The following is a 19,567-nucleotide window of genomic DNA, read 5'->3' as shown; positions in this document are numbered from 1 at the left end:
ATCTCATTGGCAATGTCTTGCAAACTCTTTAGTCACGTTACCATCCCAACTCGTCTTTCATGAAATTTTAAATATTCATTTGCCTGCGGGAATTGTCAGCCTCACGTTTTGATCTCCTATCTATCCAGTTCATTACGCAAAATATTTTTTTGCATAGTAGAACTATTAGGAAGAGTTTATATTCTCCATAATACTAGTTCTATATGTTCATCCCACATCTTCGAATAGAAATAACCCATCAACAGTTTATAATGTATTCAAATTGTAGCAGTTACGCTGCTATTTCTTTTCATGGTTATCACAAATTTGCAGTTCGAACTTCAGTACAATGGCTTTTTCTAACTTGTGGTTGCATTTTAAATTTATTGCAAATGTTAGTTATGCTAAACGGCATCCTTAAAAGTATCTACTGGTGCACTTAACCCCATCTTTGAAGAACCAACCTCTATGGTCATGTCATATGTAACAGTTCCTACCTTCATCCACAATATGCCAATCTTCTTAAATCTTAATTATTATGAATATTTCGCATAAATATACTTGAGTGATTCTACAAAGCTTTGCTTTTCTGGTTGAAATGACAAGAAACTGTTAGATAGTATAAAACCTGTCTCGAAGAAGAATTCATTAGACTGCCCAACTTCATGAATTTACAAACTGTCAAGGCTTTTTGCTCAAAACTGATATAATACAGGAGCAGAGAACAAACCATTGCTACTAGTTCCGTTTTCGACCTTGCTTTTTTCGTCTTTGAGAATTGCTGGAAGATTGCTTGTTGGGTTCAACAGCTAGAACTGTCCCTCCTTTCCCATCTGAAATTCCCATGTTTGAAAGTTTTCTCTGGGCTTCCACATAAACTTTTAAGTCCCGTATCTACGAAGGTCAAGAAGAAAACTCAGCTATATTAAATGGGAAGGAGAGAAAACAAATAAAGGAAGAACAAGAAGATGATACCAATGGAATACAATGGAGTACCTGTTCCTCAAGGTCCAGTATTTTCTCGTCCCTCGACTTGAGTAATAACCTTTCCCTAAGCATGGTAATTGTTTAAAACTTTAGTCACATTGATTAGATTAAAGCTTCCAAAGAGAAAACTAAGCCTTTTCAACAATAGCATTAAGAGTTTAAGACTATGCATAACTCTCTAGGCATGGAAGTGAAGCAAAAGACGGGTACAAATCAATTGGGCAGACCTATGGGAATCACCAAATTGACTAGTATCAAACGAAATTAGCGGTAAATGTCGAAAAAATGCAGATATTTCCGAGCTCTAACAAGTGTCAATGACTGTGAAGCTTAACTAAGCCAGACAAAATAAATGTACCTTTCTTCTGTTTCTCTATACTTTGTCTGCAAAAGCTCTTGTTTTTTCAGAAGCATTTGATTCCTCTAACAACAAAAAGTAATCATTCAAACAGTCATTTAGCTATCCAAAAGTGAAATAAGGTGCAGTAAAGATCATAAATTTTGTGCACTGGAACTTTTTTCTTAATCGGGCCTACCTCGGCAACAGACTTCGACTCCTCTGTATACATATCTATCTTAGCCTGCAAGTCATTCATATTTGAGAAAACTGCCTTCTCCACCGCTCTGGATATTGAACTCTCCTTTCCGCTTTTTGCCTCAGCTAGTAGAGATTCATAATGCTGAGGAACATAAGTCAAAACTGTTAATGAACAGAAAGGACCTTTTCACTCCCCTAACACTTCTTCGGAGATGAAAATATCGAAACACTCCTCAACAGAATGAAAGTAGGTTTATGTTTTGCTTACTTGTCTTTGAGTCTCCAGCTGACTAGCAAGAAGATTGTTGTACTCATCTACAATCTACATTTAGGTAAAACAATAATTTAATTGGCTTCAAGATATGACAGATGTTAATAAAGGTTTTAAAAACTTATAGAGAAGACGACTGGAAAAGGAGGAACTTTCAATTAAGACTGATCCTCAAGAATATCACAAAAATTATTGCTAAACAAGAAAAGAAAAAAATACCGAATCAACTTTGCTGCTGAAAAGGGCACCACTAAGACTTGAATCCTCATCATGGCCGCAAGTAGTACATTCTCCATCAGGTGCGGTACAACGAGAATTAACACTAACCAACTTACTATCACCTTTCGATTGATTCAACCGATGGACATACTTGTCCTCTACATAGTCCCAGATTTGTTGGGTTTCTAATTCAAGTGAATAATGATGTTTTGCATCACTCCAATGTTTTATTGCATGCCTTTTCTCATATCTAGGATCAAAAAGGTCATAAAAGGGCAGGTCAGAGATATTTTAACACCATTAAGTCACAATAGCAACTTACGAAGTTTACTAATAGGACAGATAAAAGGAAAAAAATATGTATTCCGTACCTTCCACAACCTACGAAACCACAAATCAGACAAACATAAATATTCTTCACTGTTCCACACTCTGAACAGGTAGGCCTCTCATCTTGCTGCTGACAAAGTCGACACACCTACAATTTGGCAAACAAAAATGGGAAAAAAAATGATTAAAAGTATAATTGTAACAATATAACTGAAGGTGCGCATATGACAGTTTTACGATCGAAAACACTCCAATTCACCTATAAGCACCCACTCATCATCTGAGGTGCATGCATGAAACTACGAAGTAGAAAATCTAATCTGGTAAACGCCACACATATATAGTTTTTTTTTTTTCTTAATATTGATCAGAGCACTTAATTTCATCAGTGTAAATGAGAGTAATGGGGAGAAATTAGATAAGCATACTAACTTGGCATGCCAAATAGGTCCACTTTGAGACACAGGAGCATTGAAATGAATGGTCACAAAGTGTACTTTGTATTCCGCTTGTATCTTGGTCCAGTCTTTCTGAAATTCCCAACATGAATTGTGTAAGTTTTCAATGTCAAAATGCAGAAAAAACAGTCGGTAAACATGTAGAAAAAATTATGTGGAAAGTTTTTCCAACTTATAATTAGAGAAACCATGAGTATGAATGCGGATGTTAAAATAGATGTATGGTCATACAAGATTCGATAAATTAGAAACAATCATATTAATAGGTCAATTAGCGCATATAGAAGAAAAAAGTAAGAGAAAGTCATTTGCGGTAGTTTAATTACGTCCTAGATAGACCTCCAAATGCACTAGTCTACAAGTGCGACATTGTGATGATTGAAGGTGTTAAAAAGGGAGGAGATAGATCTAAAATCGCAGGAAGGGAAGTTATTATAAAAGGCCTACAATTTATTGTAATCTATGAGGACTTAGCGATAAATATAACAAACAGAAGCAAAGTATCAGTTGTACCCATAATAGTACCAACTAGCTAGAGCTAAAGTTAGTTGTTATTGGGACACTTACATTAGGTTTGGTGTTCGACAAAAGTCTCTAAAATTTGCTTAGGCGTATGAAATGATAGGATATGTGTGACATGAGAATGATGAGGTCACAGGTTCAAATTCAAGCTGGGACCAACAACACTAGGTCTTCTCTTCCCATATTCCAAGCTTTGGTGGATAGAGTTACCCGTGGTTGTGGAATTAGTCGAGGTGTCCGACACTGACATTTACTCTCTAATTCTAGAGAATCCTTAATTGTCCCAAAAGACAAAGGATTAGGTAGTTGAATGAATCACGCCCAAACAGAGTCGAACGGATACTGAGGATTCATAAACCTGACCTCAACCTACTTTGATATTGAGAAGCAGTTGTTGTTCTAAATCTTATCAATTTATACAGAAATTTAGGAAAGCCAAGTTACTCACCAAGACACACGGGACATGTTGGCAATTCAGTATAACCAACAGGAGGTGTGCTTGCAATATATGACGACTCTGCGTATTCCACTGATTGAATAAAGTAAATATGACAAACCTCAGCCTGAAAAATTACACATCCAATTCACCAAAAAACATAATCATAATCAAATAGTAATCGTAAACTCTAATACTAATGCTAGAATCTAATACTTGTAATGATCATAATAATAAAAAAAAGGGCTTAGATACCTCAGTAGGCTTAAACCTTTTGCCATTGAAGCTACAGTAAAACCCGTCAGCAGCCAATTGATCAACAAGATTGATCAACACACTGTAACTATGTTCTACTCCATCATTCCTGGAACATTCAATTAAAAAAATTCAACACAGACAACCTTACAAAGGATTTTAAGCTAGTGAAGTGCATAGTCTCGCTGATCCACTACTTCACTGCAAAAGTACGAGACTTAACTATATATACAACCTTATAAAACTGCATATATGGACTCAAACAACAGGGCGGATCCACCATTACAGTACCGGGTTCATCTGAACCCAATATTTTCAACGCGGAGTACAAATTTATGTGTAAAAAATTACTAAAATGACAACAAAGACAACCGATTTTAAGCTAGTCCTGTTGACCCCACTATTTTTCGTGAAAATGCGCAGACTTAACTATATATACAACCGTATCAAACTGCATATATGGACTCAAACTCCGGGCGGATCCACCATTACAATACCCGTGTATCTGAACCAAATACTTTGACACGTAGTACAAATTTATGTGTAAGAAATTACTAAAATTACAACAAATACTCCCTTCGTTTCAATTTTTTTGGCTTGATTCGGAGTATTAGGGTCAAACTAGCTAATGTTAGGTGTGAATTCGGACATAAAATCTTCAATTTAAAAATTTAAATTTACACATTTAAAAACTACATAAAAAGTATGATAAGTCACAATAGTAACAACTCAAAATATTTAGAAGGTATTATAACTATATAATAGGGAATAATGAAGTTTTATAGTCCTTACATATTCTTTGATCCTATGAGGCTGCGACATGTGGCTTTTGTTTTTTCACCACATTTTTGACCTCATTCATTTTCTTATGACGATTCCCACTTGGGCCTTTGTTATTTGACTATATTGAATAAGAGGGAATAATGAAGTTTTGTAGTCCTCACATATTCTTATTATCCTTATCATGACATGTGGATTTATTATTTTCTCTCAATATTATCGTTATCATTAAGTAACTACATAAAATAATAGTAATCGAATTTCTATTTTCAAAGCATAATTAATAAGGATAATTAAAAACCCCTAATAAATAGCTTCTTAAGGGAAGTGTCAATATGTCAACAAAGGCGAAGTAAAATGAAACTAAGGGAGTACATTATTTGTTATTATACATTTTGGGAAATTATGCAACTTTGGAGTCGCATTTTCATTCACAATCATAACATTTATTAGGTCTTACCAATTAGTATGCCATATTCTTCTCTTTGGTCGCGTTTGGTATGAAGAAAAAAAAAATTCAAGAAAAAAATTTATTTTAAAAATCTTGTGTTTGGTACGTAAGCAACAAATATTATTCTTAAATCATTTGTATACATAACTAGACAAGTACTATGGAAGGTAGGTGTGGGGGTGATGGGGATCGGGATACAGGGGTGGGATGAAGATGAGGTGTATTGGAGGGCCGGAAGGATACAAGGAATGTGGAATACCACTTGTGGAACTTGATTGGGGAGGTGTGAGAGGTTGGCTATAGCAGGAGTTGGGAGAAGTAGAGGTATACCCCACTTGTGGGATTATACTGGGTATGTTGTTGTTGTTTCTTGAACTTGATTTTCCTACTTCCACTAGGGAAGTAATTGTACTAATTTTAAGAAATTTATTTTTATAGAGAAAACATTTATCAAAAACTTTGGCAAACCAAACATAAGAAAATTGAAAAATATTTTTCAAAAGATGTTTTCTTCCATATCGAACACACACTTTATTTGTTTTAAACCTCTAAAGTTTTGCTTCTTATGAATATCAAATCTTGTGTTTCTTTGTATTTTCTAATTCTCCTTCCAAACTTCCTTCCTCATATAATGTTCTTTAAAATTTATTCAATTATATGACTAAGAAACTCTAATAGTTATAAGACCTACCAACAAGACATGATTAATGCTTCACTAGATTGACTTAATTATGCAATAGATAATGTGACATAGGTTATATTTTCCAAATTAATTTTGCTACTTTTGTATCATGAGTTTGGGCCTCATGCAACTAGTTTTAAAATAATTATGACCAAAGAAAAAATTCTTTGACTCAAATAGTAATTAAGACAAACAAATTGAAACATAGGAAGTAGTACATATGAACTCATAACTTTAAAACTATACTGAGTTAATTCTAAAAATACTAAAGGTTGAACCCATACAATATAAATCATGGATCACAAATATACTTGAGGAACATAATATCGGGATGGATCCACCATTACAGTACCGCGTCCATCTGAACCCAATACTTTCGACGCGGAAACGGAGTACAAATTTATACGTAAAACAGTAAAAGTTCACTAAAAATACAACAAATAGTATATATGAACTCGTAACTTTAAAAATATAATGAGTTAATTCTAACAATTACTCCCTCTATCCCAACTTATGTGAAACATCCTTTTTAGTCTATCAAAAAAAGAATGATACATTTTTATATTTAGAAATAATTTAGCTCAAAACTTTCCCTTTTACTCTTAGGGCTCATTTGGTACGAGAGATAAGGATAAATAATCCCAGGATTATATTTAAGATGAGTTTATTCCACGTTTGGTTGGGATAAAATCATCCCGAAATTATAGTGTTATTTTATCCCCGTGGGAGGGTGGAATAACTAATCCCAGGATAAGTTATCCTGGGATAACTTGTTTCCAACCAAACGACCCTTTTAATGAAATGAATTAAGGTTACACAAATGTCTATAACTTGTTTTGGACCACAAGTTTTGAAAGTATTTCTTTCTTTCTTAAACTCAGTGTTTAGTCAAACTATATCAGATAAATTAAAACGGAGGAAGTAACTTACTTGAGGAACATGACATGTGAGAAATCGGCAAGATGGGTCCCACAAAAGAGAAGGAAATCATCAGTGGATAGGTAATTAGGGACGGCAACAATGAAGACAGTGGTGGTTCGGGAAATAGGGTTGGAAGTGGGAAGGTAACGGAATAGATGTGCGATCCCTCTAAGTTCCGATAGGTTTAGATGACTGCTGCTGGTGTTAGGGTTTGGGCCGTGTGCGGCGGAGGAAGAGGCGGTGATCGTGATCGGAAGAGGTTGTGGTGAGTCGACGGTGTGGATTTGGAGGGTGAACATGGTGGTTTTTTTTTGGGTAGTAGGTGTTTTGAATTTGGGTAGTTCTGGTGTTTAAATACTCTTCCATTCTCATATGACTTAATCACTACCGACTTTGGCCATAAAAATTATTTCCAGAATTTTTTTCACTTTTTCAAAAATTAGTTTTTAGCTATGAAAATTTCAAATACAACTTGAAATTGTATTTGAAATTTGAATTTTCTTGTTTTTCGCTTTTTTCACCATCAAAACCTTATTGAAAAATACATTTCAACAAAAAAAATACTATTTGCAAAAATTATAGCCAAATGCAACTCCAACTCCAAAATTCCAGAAAAAAATGAAAAAGTTTTTGATTTCTATGGCCAAACGCCTACTAAATAAATTACTTTACTCCCTAATATGAAGTGTGCATTTAGTTTTTTGGTTCAAAATAAAAGTTTGCAGTGTCCATTTAGTTTTTTCTTTTTGGGTTCAAAGTAAGTGGTCGTTTACATAATTAAAAAGGAATCAATTATTATTTTTTCAAATTTATTCCTATTTAGATAAGTGATTTTTTATGTAATCAAGAATCTATATTAATTAAGTAGTATTTAATTAAGAGTAGTTAGTCAAAGTACTATTTTGTTAGAAGTTACTCCTTCCGTCCCAAAATAAGTGTCATCTTAATAAAATCATGTCCATTAAGAAATCCATAAATATATTATGGAGTTTACTAAACTACTCCTATTGAGAAATATTAAAGAGGACTATTTCTTCAATATTAAGGGTATATAATTGGAAACACTTGTCAATTTTTGTCTTGAATTCCTAAGGTGACTTTTTTTTTGGCTAAGGTGACATTTATTTGAAACGGTGGGAATAGTATTTTTCATAAAGGGTATGTTAAATTTTAAATGGACACTTATTTTGAATCGAAGAGAGTTTTTTTTTCTTTTTCCACAAACATATGCATTGTATTACTTCAAAATATGAGTTACATGTGTGTAAGAAGTCAGTGCATCATTTACAACCCAACTTGGGAAATTAGAATCCCAAAATTTTTCATGTAAAAGCATAAGAGAAAATTTAGCTAGATTATGAGCTAGCACATTCCATGCCCAGGTTATATATACAAAGTTGATAACTTCAAAATAATTCGTCAAACTCCATATATTCTCGCAGGAGGTGTCTATTTCCCAAGATAGTGTCATCTTCTTTTGTAACATTTGTATCACAATCTTTGCATCTGATAATATATGAATCTTTGACCAGTCATTCTGTAATGCTCTTTCTAATGCCTATCGAATTCTTTCTAATGCCTATCAAACCCTAACTGCGGGTTTGAACACAAGTTATGATGGGATTAATTATGTTATAAGTTATATTGGGATTATTTATGTTGGGAAATCCTAATATTATTTCTTAAGGGGGTTTGTTGTATTAAAAGTAACGGCATTGCATAACGTTTTAAGAAAAAGTTATTTGTTTACAAAAAATACAAGTTAGAAAAAGGGTTCGGAGAACCCTCGTGAGTGATTAATTTTATCCTAGGATAAGTTATCCCAGGATTTAATAAGTTATCCCAACACTTGGGATTATTTATGTAGTGGATTAGATATCCCATCACTATTTTATTTCTTATTAAAGGAAAAAAAAATTGTGTAATTCTTTCAAGTGTTCCATACATCACATCTCATGCCTGTTCCATACATCACATCTCATGCCTCTAGTTATACCATTCTATAGAAGCCAAACCCATCGCATAACTTTTAAGAAAAATGTTCCATTTGTTTACAAAAATAAAATGGATCCACCTAATTAAAATAGGACATGTGGCAGGGTGTAAAATAATAATTTAAAAATCAATTACAAGAAAAAAGAAAAGAAAAAAAAATTATTTTTTCACCAAAATAAATAAATAAATTACCTATTTTTAGTCTACCTACCCCCTACCTTCTCACTATTTTTTTTCTAACGGCTCCATATTTTATCCATTTTGGAAGAATATAATTCAAAATTTGTTCTATAGCCCAATTCATTTCTATTCCACCGATTTTCGAATTTGAAGCTTTAAGTTGCGTTAATGGCGAGTTCCTCAAATCTCAAAAACAGCACCAAATTTGGATTCGACTATTTTTTTTGAATATCACCCACTCAAAATGGAGCCGTGATAAATTTATCGATTAGTAACCAAAAAAAATTGCATTCGAGAAGGTGGAAGGAGCTTAGAAGGTTGAAAAGAGAAAATAATAAATTTTTATCCCATCACTATTTTCAGGGAGTTTGGTTGAGAATCAAAGTTATCCGTCATACCAAACCATCCCTAACAGTTTAGTTAAAGGAAAAAAAAATTTGTGTAATTCTTTCAAGTGTTCCGTACATCACATCTCATGCCTGTGCCATACATCAGATCTCATGCCTCTAGTTATGCCATTCTATAGAGGGCAGTTACAAGAGGTTGCTTTAAACATAACATTAATCATTAGGATCATGGAGAAGATTATGGAGATGTGAGAGATCATGGAGAAAGTTATGAAGGTGTGAAAGTTACCAATATAATGATAGAATTACTCTATTAGGAGTTATGGACATCCACTAATAATAATAAAATATACAACAAAAAGGCAATTCTCTCTTTATGGGGATATTTCTGACAGATGGGGAAAAAATAAACTGAAACCAACCTGAAGCAAGAAACAGACATTGATCAAAGAATACATTTTTTTTTGGGCAGTTTAGTAAGAGTTTTGAATTAATCAACATATTCTCTTGGCGGAGAGATACAAATCATAAAAATATTTCCTTCGCTTAATCCTTAAGGGAACTCAATAATTTCATGGCAATTAAAACTTAAAAATCTTTAAAAAAAAAAAAATTAAATATAAAAGAGAGAAGACAATATTCATACTTAGTTTACATAATGCTACAAGAGGTTAACTAAACTTTATAACAAAATTTGTAAAAGCACTTCTCATTACTTTGAATGGATTGAATAATCACAATTTAGTATGAGATATGTTATCATTTGAATTATCAATACAATTACACCTAAGATGAAAATCTGATAAGAGGCTAAGAGCCATTTAGATAGTGATGAAATTAGGTATTTCGCTAAAAGTGTTCAAAAGCTTATTCTAAATCTAAAATAATTTTTAACCTATATATAGTATAAATTCGATCGAGGATTTTCAATTTTCAACTAACCATCTTTCATTTTATGTGGTTATTCACCGGGAAAGAAGATGACGTTGACGGAAACATTTGAGGGGTTTTATAGATTAGCTCCTTTTTTCAACAGAAAAGAGTAAAAAATGCCCTTAAACTATGCGAAATGAACAAAAACGCCCTCCGTTCATAGTTTGCCCCCAAAATGCCCTTAAACTATACGAAATTGAACAAAAATGCCCCTATTGTTACTTAATTGGGTCAAAAATGTCCTTTTTCTAATAAACATATTGTTTCTTTTATTTTTAAACACATTATTTTTATAAGATATTTTTTTAAAGAAACCTTTTCGTGTTTCTTTCTTTTAAAATCTCTTTACCTAATAAAAAAGTGGGAGATAGTTTTTTTCTTCTTAATCTCATTTTATCAATTAAAATAAAATTACCCTATGATAATACATATCATATATATAAGATAATAGTAACCACATCATTAATTTTTATTTAGCTAACGATAAAATTCTTTTTCCTAATAAAATAGAAAATATCTTTATTTTTTAATTTTTTCCGAATTGAAATAGGATAAGCATTTGCTATGTAATCCTTGATTTTAAAGTTAAAATGAAAAAGGGGCAACAATAACTCCATCAATGATATCTTAAAGATATTTTGTGATTTGAAGCAATGTAATAAATTTTCTTGTTTTACGACACTATGATTGTTGTATTTTAACTTTAAAACCAAGGATTATATCAGCAAATGCTTATCCTACTTCAATTCGGAAAAAGATTAAGAAATAAAAATATTTTCTATTTTATTAGGAAAAAGAATTTTATCGTTATATAAATGAAAATTAGTGATGGGGTTACTACGATCTTATATGTATGACCTATGTTATCAGTTAAAAAAGTACATAGTATAATTCTATTTTAATTGATAAAACGAGATTAAGAAGAAAAGAAATTACTTCCCATTTTTTTATTAGTTAAAAGGATTTTTTAAAAGAAAAGAAACAAGAAAAGGTTTCTTTAAAAATAATATTTTTATAAAAAATTTGTTGAAAAAAAAAAAGAAATAATATGTTTATTAGGAAAAGGGCATGTTTGACCCAATAAAGTAACAATATGGGCATTTTTGTTCAATTTCGTATATTTTAAGGGCATTCTTGGACCATACTATGAAGGGAGGGCGTTTTTGTTCATTTCGCATAATTTAAAGGCATTTTTTATCCTTTTCCGTTTTTTCTATATAAATTACTCTTCCACAATTTAAAAGAAAAGCAAAAATAAAATATAAAATCACACTATCATCATAAGGGCATGTTAGAACACCAAAAGTGAAAAATCTCATAACTTACCTAGTAAAGCGATATGTACTAATTATTGAGTGTTTGCCAATAACACAAGCCTAAGAAAAGAAATGGATTTAATGATGGTATTTTCTTGTGCAAAGCATAATGCAATAGATTTTAAAACAAATCCCACTAGTAAATTATGAATCATTTGCAATCTAAGTAAATGCATATTGTGATCATGAAGGTAATTAATTTAGATTCATGAATATGTATGTGATTTTTTACGTGTTTCTCCTCTTGTGAATATACAATTATGTAATCTCATTTTAGGGTTAATTGCAGTTTTAATCCCTCAATTGTTTGTAAATTCTAATTTTATTCTTTGTAATATTTTATTTAGTGTATTTAACCTCTAATTGATTGAAAGTGCAGTGTTGATACCTTTACTTTTGAATATTCATAATTTTTATTATAATTATTATCATGTATTATGTTCAACTTGTATTGTTATTCCGTATTTAACGGTAATATAATTATTATATAAATTCCCTAGATAAACGGGTAAAAGATAATTTTTTATTAACTGATGATTAAATGTGTTAAGTCATACATATCAAGTCTTTCTGTGTTAGTTACATGTTTGAATAAATTGGCAATTATTAAGAAAACCAAGAAAAGTGTCATCTTACTTGATAATCCTATGGCATACATTCTGTGTATAGGACATTTTCTCTTAATTCCCTGTTTTATTTCTTTTTTTGAGTTCGTAAATTCAGGAGTAATTATCCCTTCCCCCTCCAATTCTCTATTAACAATTCTGCTTTTAAAAAAAACACTTTCGTTTCTTTCCTTTTCTCCTAAGAGACTGTCTTTGCACTCCCTTAATTATTGACCAATGGCATAACTGTTCAAACATATCGAAATGCCATGGCAATTGATTTAATACAATGACAAATTTTTAATTGAGACAAGTCTAAAAATGAGAGAAGACAGATTTTGATATTTGTGGCACAAGATAAGTCGTAAATATTTGTGTGATTATTAATAATTTTATTATGATAAAATCAAAACTTAAAAGTTAAATTATTTATTTGTATATAAAAAAATATGATATACATTTTGGACGAGAGATTAAAAAGGAAGATATGCTAGTACTAAGAAGTGTTTGGATAAGGCATAAGCTGGTCAAATTGACTTATACTCACCTTTTCACTTATCTACGCGTTTGGTAAATATTTAAAGTCCTTATAAGCCAAAATCAGTCATAAGCCATAAGCTAATCAACTCAACTTGATCAAAAAAAAAAAAAAAAAAAGGTCAACCCCAACTTATCATTTTTCAACTTATAATGATTTGACCAAACATTCTACAATTTTATCCTTAATTATGGTTTGTAGTTCCTAAATATCTTTACTAAAACAAAACCCTTACCTTCTTCATACTTCAGTTTTCCACTTCTTTTTGCGACCCCTTTTAAAACAAAAATGCATTCTTCCGCCATAATTGTGTGTTTGCAGCTGTGGAAGTGTAATTTTTTCAAAGGGCTGCTTTAATTTTTTTTAATTCATTTATTATTTATTTTTGAGATTATCACATAATTTAAGCTCAATTATATATCTTGAAACTAAAAATAAAATAAAATTAAGAACATTATTTAATGAACTTATCATTCATTGAGACAAAAAGAAGACACCAGATTTGTTTTTGTCGTGGGTAATATTTAAGTTATAATTATTTTATTATAGCTTATTAGAAAAGAACTTATATCTATACAAAAATAATCTTATCTAATCAATTTAAAACTAAAATAAACTGAGACGTAATTTAATCTGTATTTCAGTCAAATTGAGTATATTGTAGTACTAATATATCCCGTGCAAGCACGGGCCCAACACTACTTCGCAACAATGTTTCGTATTGAATTAAAAGAAATAATCATAATCAGAAACTTTTTTCCATCCAACATGGACATAATCTGACTATTCTCTTAAAAAAAATATCTGCAGAAAGGACATATGGACGATGCCTCTCCCATAACCAATCCAGAGCCTCAATTACATTATCTTTATACCATGCCTTCTTGTTGTGGCAAGCCTGTACCTTTATCTGCATTATGCTATTAAGTAAAAAACAACTTTGTCTTACAGCTTTTATAACATACCTTGTTTAACTCAGAATTGTCTCGACTACTTTCTTGCTCGCATTTTCCTGATTTATCTTTAGTACCGTTACACCTGTTAAGTAGCTTTGTCTTACAGCTTGGTACAACATACCTTGTTTAACTCAGAATTGTCTCAACTACTTTCTTCCTCGCATTTTCCTGATTTACATTAGAGACACCTGTAGAATTATGTTGAACTAATCAAATATTGGTGTCCATATCTCAAACAGACTAAATAGTGGAAAATGAAACTATGTTTTGCATATTTTATTGGTCAAAAGGCATATATTTTCAAACATCATCAATCTTTGCACATATGATTGTAATTGTGCCGGTTTAACAAAAAATCTGATTTACTGAAAAGAGAACTTTCATCTACAAAGGTCAAGGAGCATATAATGATAATCACTATGCCAAAGAAGCCAAGAAAGACGATAGACATTAAAGCTAGCTTCCAAAGTGATAAGTGAACAACACAGAACAAAGGGTCTAACAATTGTTTAAGTCTTTATCATTTTGCGCTCATATCTGTTGGACAGATTTCTTTTATGTTTACAGTTAAGGATAGATCCCAAAAGAATATATATCATTAATGTGGTGCATCAGTTTTTCTCTCATAGCTACAGGTAAAAAAGAGCAAACAACTCAACACAATATCATTTTTTAATATTTTTATATGTTCATGGGTAATGTATATTTTAACTAAAATATGATCAAACAGTAGTCTCGACGTGAACTCTTTCTTATCTGTTTCAGCAAATGGGACACTTATCATTGGACATTCTTAATGCCAGGAAGTATTTACTACTTACTACATAAGGAAAATGGAAAATGGATCACAAATACTTCTTCCATCTTTTGATCTAAAAATACCCTCAACCTTTATTTTTAATTCAAGAATACCCCTCCTCCTACCTTTTGGTCTAAAAATACCCTCAACCTTACAGAGTTACAGAGCAATCTGAATCATTCTTATGGAATCTCTTCACTAAGTATTCTTATTACGTTTATCTGTCAAAATCATAAAGTTTTAAAATCATGGATTCTTGTCGATATATTTTAGGGGTATTTTTGGCCCTTTTCCATACTATATATAGATCAAAAGTTTGGAAAAAGAAGTTTTTTATATGACATTACATTTCAAACTCAGCGTCCCAGTGAGGTAAAGACAAAAAACTATTACTATGATTTTATAGAAACTCTATAGTCAAACACTTGGAAAAAATAATCCATTATTAAAAGAAGGAATCTAAATAAAAGAGCTCAAAGACACAGAGGGTCTGTCCTATAAAAGCTCTATATTTTGTTACACCTCAACAGTCGGTTTGAAAGAAGCATAAACATTTTAATAAACCATGGAAAATGAGTTAGCAGAGTAATGTGGGAACTGGGAGTGCCATGGGAACATGGCAAACATGTGATCTAACCTAAATTTCACCATAGCCAAAAGTGGCTTCAACCATATCCAAAAACAGTAGGAAACAAAAAAATGAAGAACAAAAAATTAAATAGCACATAGAGAAATAATAAGGGAAATCAAAAGCTCAAGGACAAACTTCTATTATGAAATAAGAAAGACAATAAAAACTGAGATTTGGGCTAAGATGAAGAAATAATTGAGATGATGAACAATGTAATTAGAGATCTAAGGAAAAAGATAAAAGAAGAAACTTTGTAATACATATGCGCTGGTAGCAACTAATTCCACGCATGATTAGTTTAATTAAAAATAAAATTTAATTATAAAAAATTTAAAATATATTTAAAAAATATGTGCATATATAAATGATATTAAATTATTTAATTAATAATGCATTGTTTCTTGAAAATATGCTAATTAGTAATCATATATTTGTAAGTAATATTGATAAAAAAATAATATATAATTTCAAGTTAATAATATTTTAATTGATTATATAACTTAAAAGCATACCTTTTCTATGAGAATTAAGTATAGGTGATTTGATGTTTGACAAAAAAAAATATTTATAAATATAATGTCCATAACATTATTCAAATGTTCTTTTACAATACAAAAAAGATCAACTTAATGAAAAATAAATAGCATTCTCCTCCTCGCACCCCTCCCCGAAATAACAAGTCAATAAGTTTTAAAGCAAATATTTTTTAAAATCGAAAATATAACCTAAATTCAAAATCCAAAAGAAAAAAAATTTAACATAATACTCTTATGTCAAATTCCAACGTTACATAAGTAAGTTTTAACGTAAAGATAAGTAAATACTCCTATAATTCAAAAAAAGCTTTGAAAAATATTTTTTAACCTTATTCACAACGAAATTTTAAGAGATGTAGTTCAAATATTAGAATATTAACACGGTTATTTTAAATGAATAAAATAAAAACCCCCCCCCCCCCCCAAACAATTTTTAAAGAATTTTTTTTTGTTTTTCAGCAAGGAAGTAGGTTGAGAAAAAATTTGAAGAAAGGTCCCCAAATATAAATACTATAAAAAAAAAAAAATATTTTAAAAAATAAAAATAATTAAAAAGTAAAAATAAAAAAAATTTTAAATAATAGAAATAAAAAATAAATTAGAAAAATGAAAAGAAATTAAATTAAATTAAATTAAATTAAATAATAGAAATAAAAAATAAATTAAAAAAGGAAAAATTAAAATAAAATTTAAAAGAAATAAACTAAAAAAAATCTTGTAATTTTTTTTTTTTTTTTTGTAATTAGAAAAAAGTTTGTAATTACACCCAATTCTCGCCCCTCTGGTAGAATTTAGGAAAAATATATCCAACAATTACACTTTTTTGTTCTTGTCTAATTTATCGAATTTGTAGAAACAAACAAGTTTCAAACTATTGCATTACATCAATTACACCTTTTTGCAACAAGTAGACAATCCGTTGCAACGACTTTCCAAACAGGGACATAGCTAAATAGCACATAGAGAAATAATAAGGGAAATATAGAGAAATAATAAGGGAAATCAAAAGCTCAAGGACAAACTTCTATTATGAAATACGAAAGACAATAAAAACTGATATTTGGGCTAAGATGAAGAAATAATTGAGATGATGAACACCGCGGGGGAGATCTACGGAAAAAGATAAAAGAAGAAACTTTGTAATACAACTATGCGCTGGTAGCAACTAATTCCACGCATGATAATAGCTACCAGGTTCCCACAAATTAAAAGTTTGGAGCTAAAACTAACTAAAAGACTAAAATATTTAACATCAGAAAGGCTTATTATACATGTATATATCAATTTCCCAGTTCTATGCTTCGGTTATGGCGGATTATTGTGCTTCTCTTTCTCGATTATTGCTTTGCTTTGCGAATACTATCTAACCCCAAAAGTTCAGATTAGATACCTAATCAAAATAAACCGATCAAGAAAAAGTTGAAGAAATAGATAAACGATGGTAAATTTCAAGATCTATGTTGTCTATTTGGAGTAAATAAAAGCCACTTGGAGTGGATTGAGCCTGCAATTAACACATAAAGAACATCTATAGTAGCCATATGACGGAATGTCTAAAATGCCCTTGATACGAATCGCTATTACAAATTATTACTTATGTTGTGGTATTTAGTAAAAATATAAATAAATTCTAAGGATGTTTAAGTCATTTTTACAGAAAAAGGTGATTATCAACATTTTTTTATCAAATACTTCAGTTGCAAATTCTCGTTTATGAACTTATTTATTTTGCTTCAAACACTTAATCGCTTATTTATTAAATTCATTTTTAACAAGACTAAAAAACAAGTTTATATTTTTAAACAAGTTAATTGTTGTATCAACTACTTTTAATCAAACAATGGCTTAAATTACAAAAACTAAAAAATATCAAATTATTAAATGAAAAAATTATATACAAAAAGTTTCATTTGTAATTGCACCGAAGATTCTTTTTAGTCGCCATAATATTCCGTACAACTTACAATAACAGATTGATGAAACAAACGCTAAATACAAGAATATATAGGAAAAGCTGTCCATAAGGTTTATTCTTGTCTTTTTCCGCATTCCTAAGTTAAGGAAAGCATAATAAAAGGGAAAGGAAACAATAAGAATTTTTTTCATGAAAGGAACATTAAGAATATAATACAAGGTTGAATTTTCAAAATGGGAATAACTACCCTTTAGAAAGACATACTTAGAATTGACCAACACTCCGCTCCATACAATCCATTAAGGATATTAGTAGATATATATATTCATCACTAAATACCATTTATTTCTCAAATATGGGTGAATCAAGTAGTTATATAAATTTTTTCCGATGAATGAGTGCAACAATTTTTTTCGACATCAAAATACATCCAATTGATTACATTCGATCCTAAAAATTTATGATCCATTTGATTATCGCAAATATTCTGTGATAAGTAGTTCACATCAATTCACTAGAAAACTCATATGGTGATTACCGAATGAAAACAACAATATACCTATTTCCCGACTCAAAATACATCAAATTGAGAACATATACATTGATCACTAAATGTCATTGATTTCCTTTGAATATTACAAATCGAGAGATAACGACTAATTGATATTCTTTCAAAAAGAAAAAAATAAGAGTATTATTTGGATAATTAAAATGATTTCATTTGTAATTAAAAAATAAAAGAGAACAAGTGGTTGTGTCACACCCTAATTTCCGATAATGGATTTCGGCACCCGACCCTTACTTGGTAGATCATTTTTCCTAACTCGAAATACACACAATCATTAAGCCCGCAAATTGATGTAAAAATGCGTCGTTAATTTTTTGTTTATCACTAATTATCATTGATTTCTTTTCAAATCAAATAAAATCAAGTAGTACATGAAATTCATAACACAATACATAATGATACATTGTAATACAGTATCCGCTTACAAACAGTGACATCTTGTTGCACACGACCTTACTCTTGTTGGTCTAAACACCATAAGTTACCTGGATACCATACAAAAGTACTCGACTCGTTGGATAAATCCCAAAATGTAATGGAGTCGCTAATCCAAAAGGTCGGTCGAGCATCTTAACTTACTTGTAGCATCAATCTTTTTCGCTGGTACTCGATTGGTGAATAAAACCCAACAAGATACTAGTTGGCAACAAGTCCGTATACCGAGCATGTAAAACACAAGCATACATCAAACGAGGTCTTAACGGTAAGTAGTTGTTGGAAATTGTTCGGCAATTTGAGCACAATAAATCGAATACTTGTTATATACGAAACACATATAAACCAAGTTCACAAACACCAAGAACAAAATTATTACAAAAAAAAAAAATCATCAAAATGTCATAAAGTTCCACAAATAACTATTATTACAACCCAAGTCATACGAGATAACATTAACATTTCGATTTGGACATGATTTTTTTTGTGACCAACTCGTGGGGATTTGCCTCATCATTGGTTTTTTCCCGCCGCAATGAACAAACTCATCATATCATCATACATCATCACGCCTATCTTCCGGTCCTAGGATCAGACATATGGAGGAACGGGTATCTCTCTCTCTACAACACAACATAACACCGTTTTCAAATTTTTTGGTATCCCCATCACAAAATATATATATATTTTCAATAACTTTTTTTAAAATAATTTTTTTTTTTGCCTCGTGGGTGGGTGGAGTAACACAAGATAACAAAGAATCGCGCTTTTCATCATTTTTTTTGCCGGATCCGGGGGGGGGGGTGGGGTGGCACGAGGGTGGTAAGTAGCCATAATCATACAAATCAATTTCAAACTCAACCGAAAACCAAAATTAATTATTGGTTCGGGGAGGTAAGGGGTGGGGGTCAAATCCGGGGGGGGGCTTCCGAACTCTTCGAAAATATCAAAAACTTCAAAACTTTTTTTTTAAATAAAATCATT

The 19,567-nt window shown here is 30.9% G+C and overlaps 1 protein-coding gene and 1 long non-coding RNA gene across 2 annotated transcripts; both read right to left on the bottom strand.

Moving 5' to 3' along the window:
* Nucleotides 1-490: 490 nt before the first annotated feature.
* LOC132040100 (BRAP2 RING ZnF UBP domain-containing protein 1) lies at nucleotides 491-7,150 on the bottom strand. The gene is made up of 11 exons (XM_059430716.1): nucleotides 6,839-7,150; nucleotides 3,996-4,104; nucleotides 3,753-3,867; nucleotides 2,757-2,854; nucleotides 2,366-2,472; nucleotides 1,995-2,244; nucleotides 1,773-1,826; nucleotides 1,503-1,646; nucleotides 1,325-1,389; nucleotides 976-1,030; nucleotides 491-873 (listed from the first exon to the last, which is right to left on the bottom strand). The coding sequence occupies exons 1-11, from the start codon at nucleotides 7,126-7,128 to the stop codon at nucleotides 718-720; spliced, it is 1,443 nt and encodes a 480-aa protein (XP_059286699.1). The 5' UTR covers nucleotides 7,129-7,150; the 3' UTR covers nucleotides 491-717.
* Nucleotides 7,151-13,442: 6,292 nt separating this feature from the next.
* LOC132039858 (uncharacterized) lies at nucleotides 13,443-13,939 on the bottom strand. Its single transcript, XR_009410504.1, has 2 exons — nucleotides 13,782-13,939; nucleotides 13,443-13,663 (listed from the first exon to the last, which is right to left on the bottom strand). It is a non-coding gene; the product is annotated as an uncharacterized LOC132039858 (long non-coding RNA).
* Between the last annotated feature and the right edge of the window lie 5,628 nt (nucleotides 13,940-19,567).

The sequence above is a fragment of the Lycium ferocissimum genome, chromosome 12 (genome assembly GCF_029784015.1).
Source record: "Lycium ferocissimum isolate CSIRO_LF1 chromosome 12, AGI_CSIRO_Lferr_CH_V1, whole genome shotgun sequence".
Taxonomy (NCBI): domain Eukaryota; kingdom Viridiplantae; phylum Streptophyta; class Magnoliopsida; order Solanales; family Solanaceae; genus Lycium; species Lycium ferocissimum.
Note: the sequence above shows the minus strand (reverse complement) of the source record. Positions and strands in the feature narration are given on the sequence as shown.

What these genes read in the sequence shown, in the direction of transcription:
- LOC132040100 (XM_059430716.1), bottom strand. Translation starts at nt 7,128, where the DNA reads ATGTTCACCCTCCAAATCCACACCGTCGACTCACCACAACCTCTTCCG. An exon ending in GGTTTCGTAGGTTGTGGAAG is followed by an intron (nt 2,245 to 2,365) that starts GTACGGAATACA and finishes TTTTGATCCTAG; the next exon opens with ATATGAGAAAAGGCATGCAA. An exon ending in AGTCGAAGTCTGTTGCCGAG is followed by an intron (nt 1,390 to 1,502) that starts GTAGGCCCGATT and finishes TTTTGTTGTTAG; the next exon opens with AGGAATCAAATGCTTCTGAA.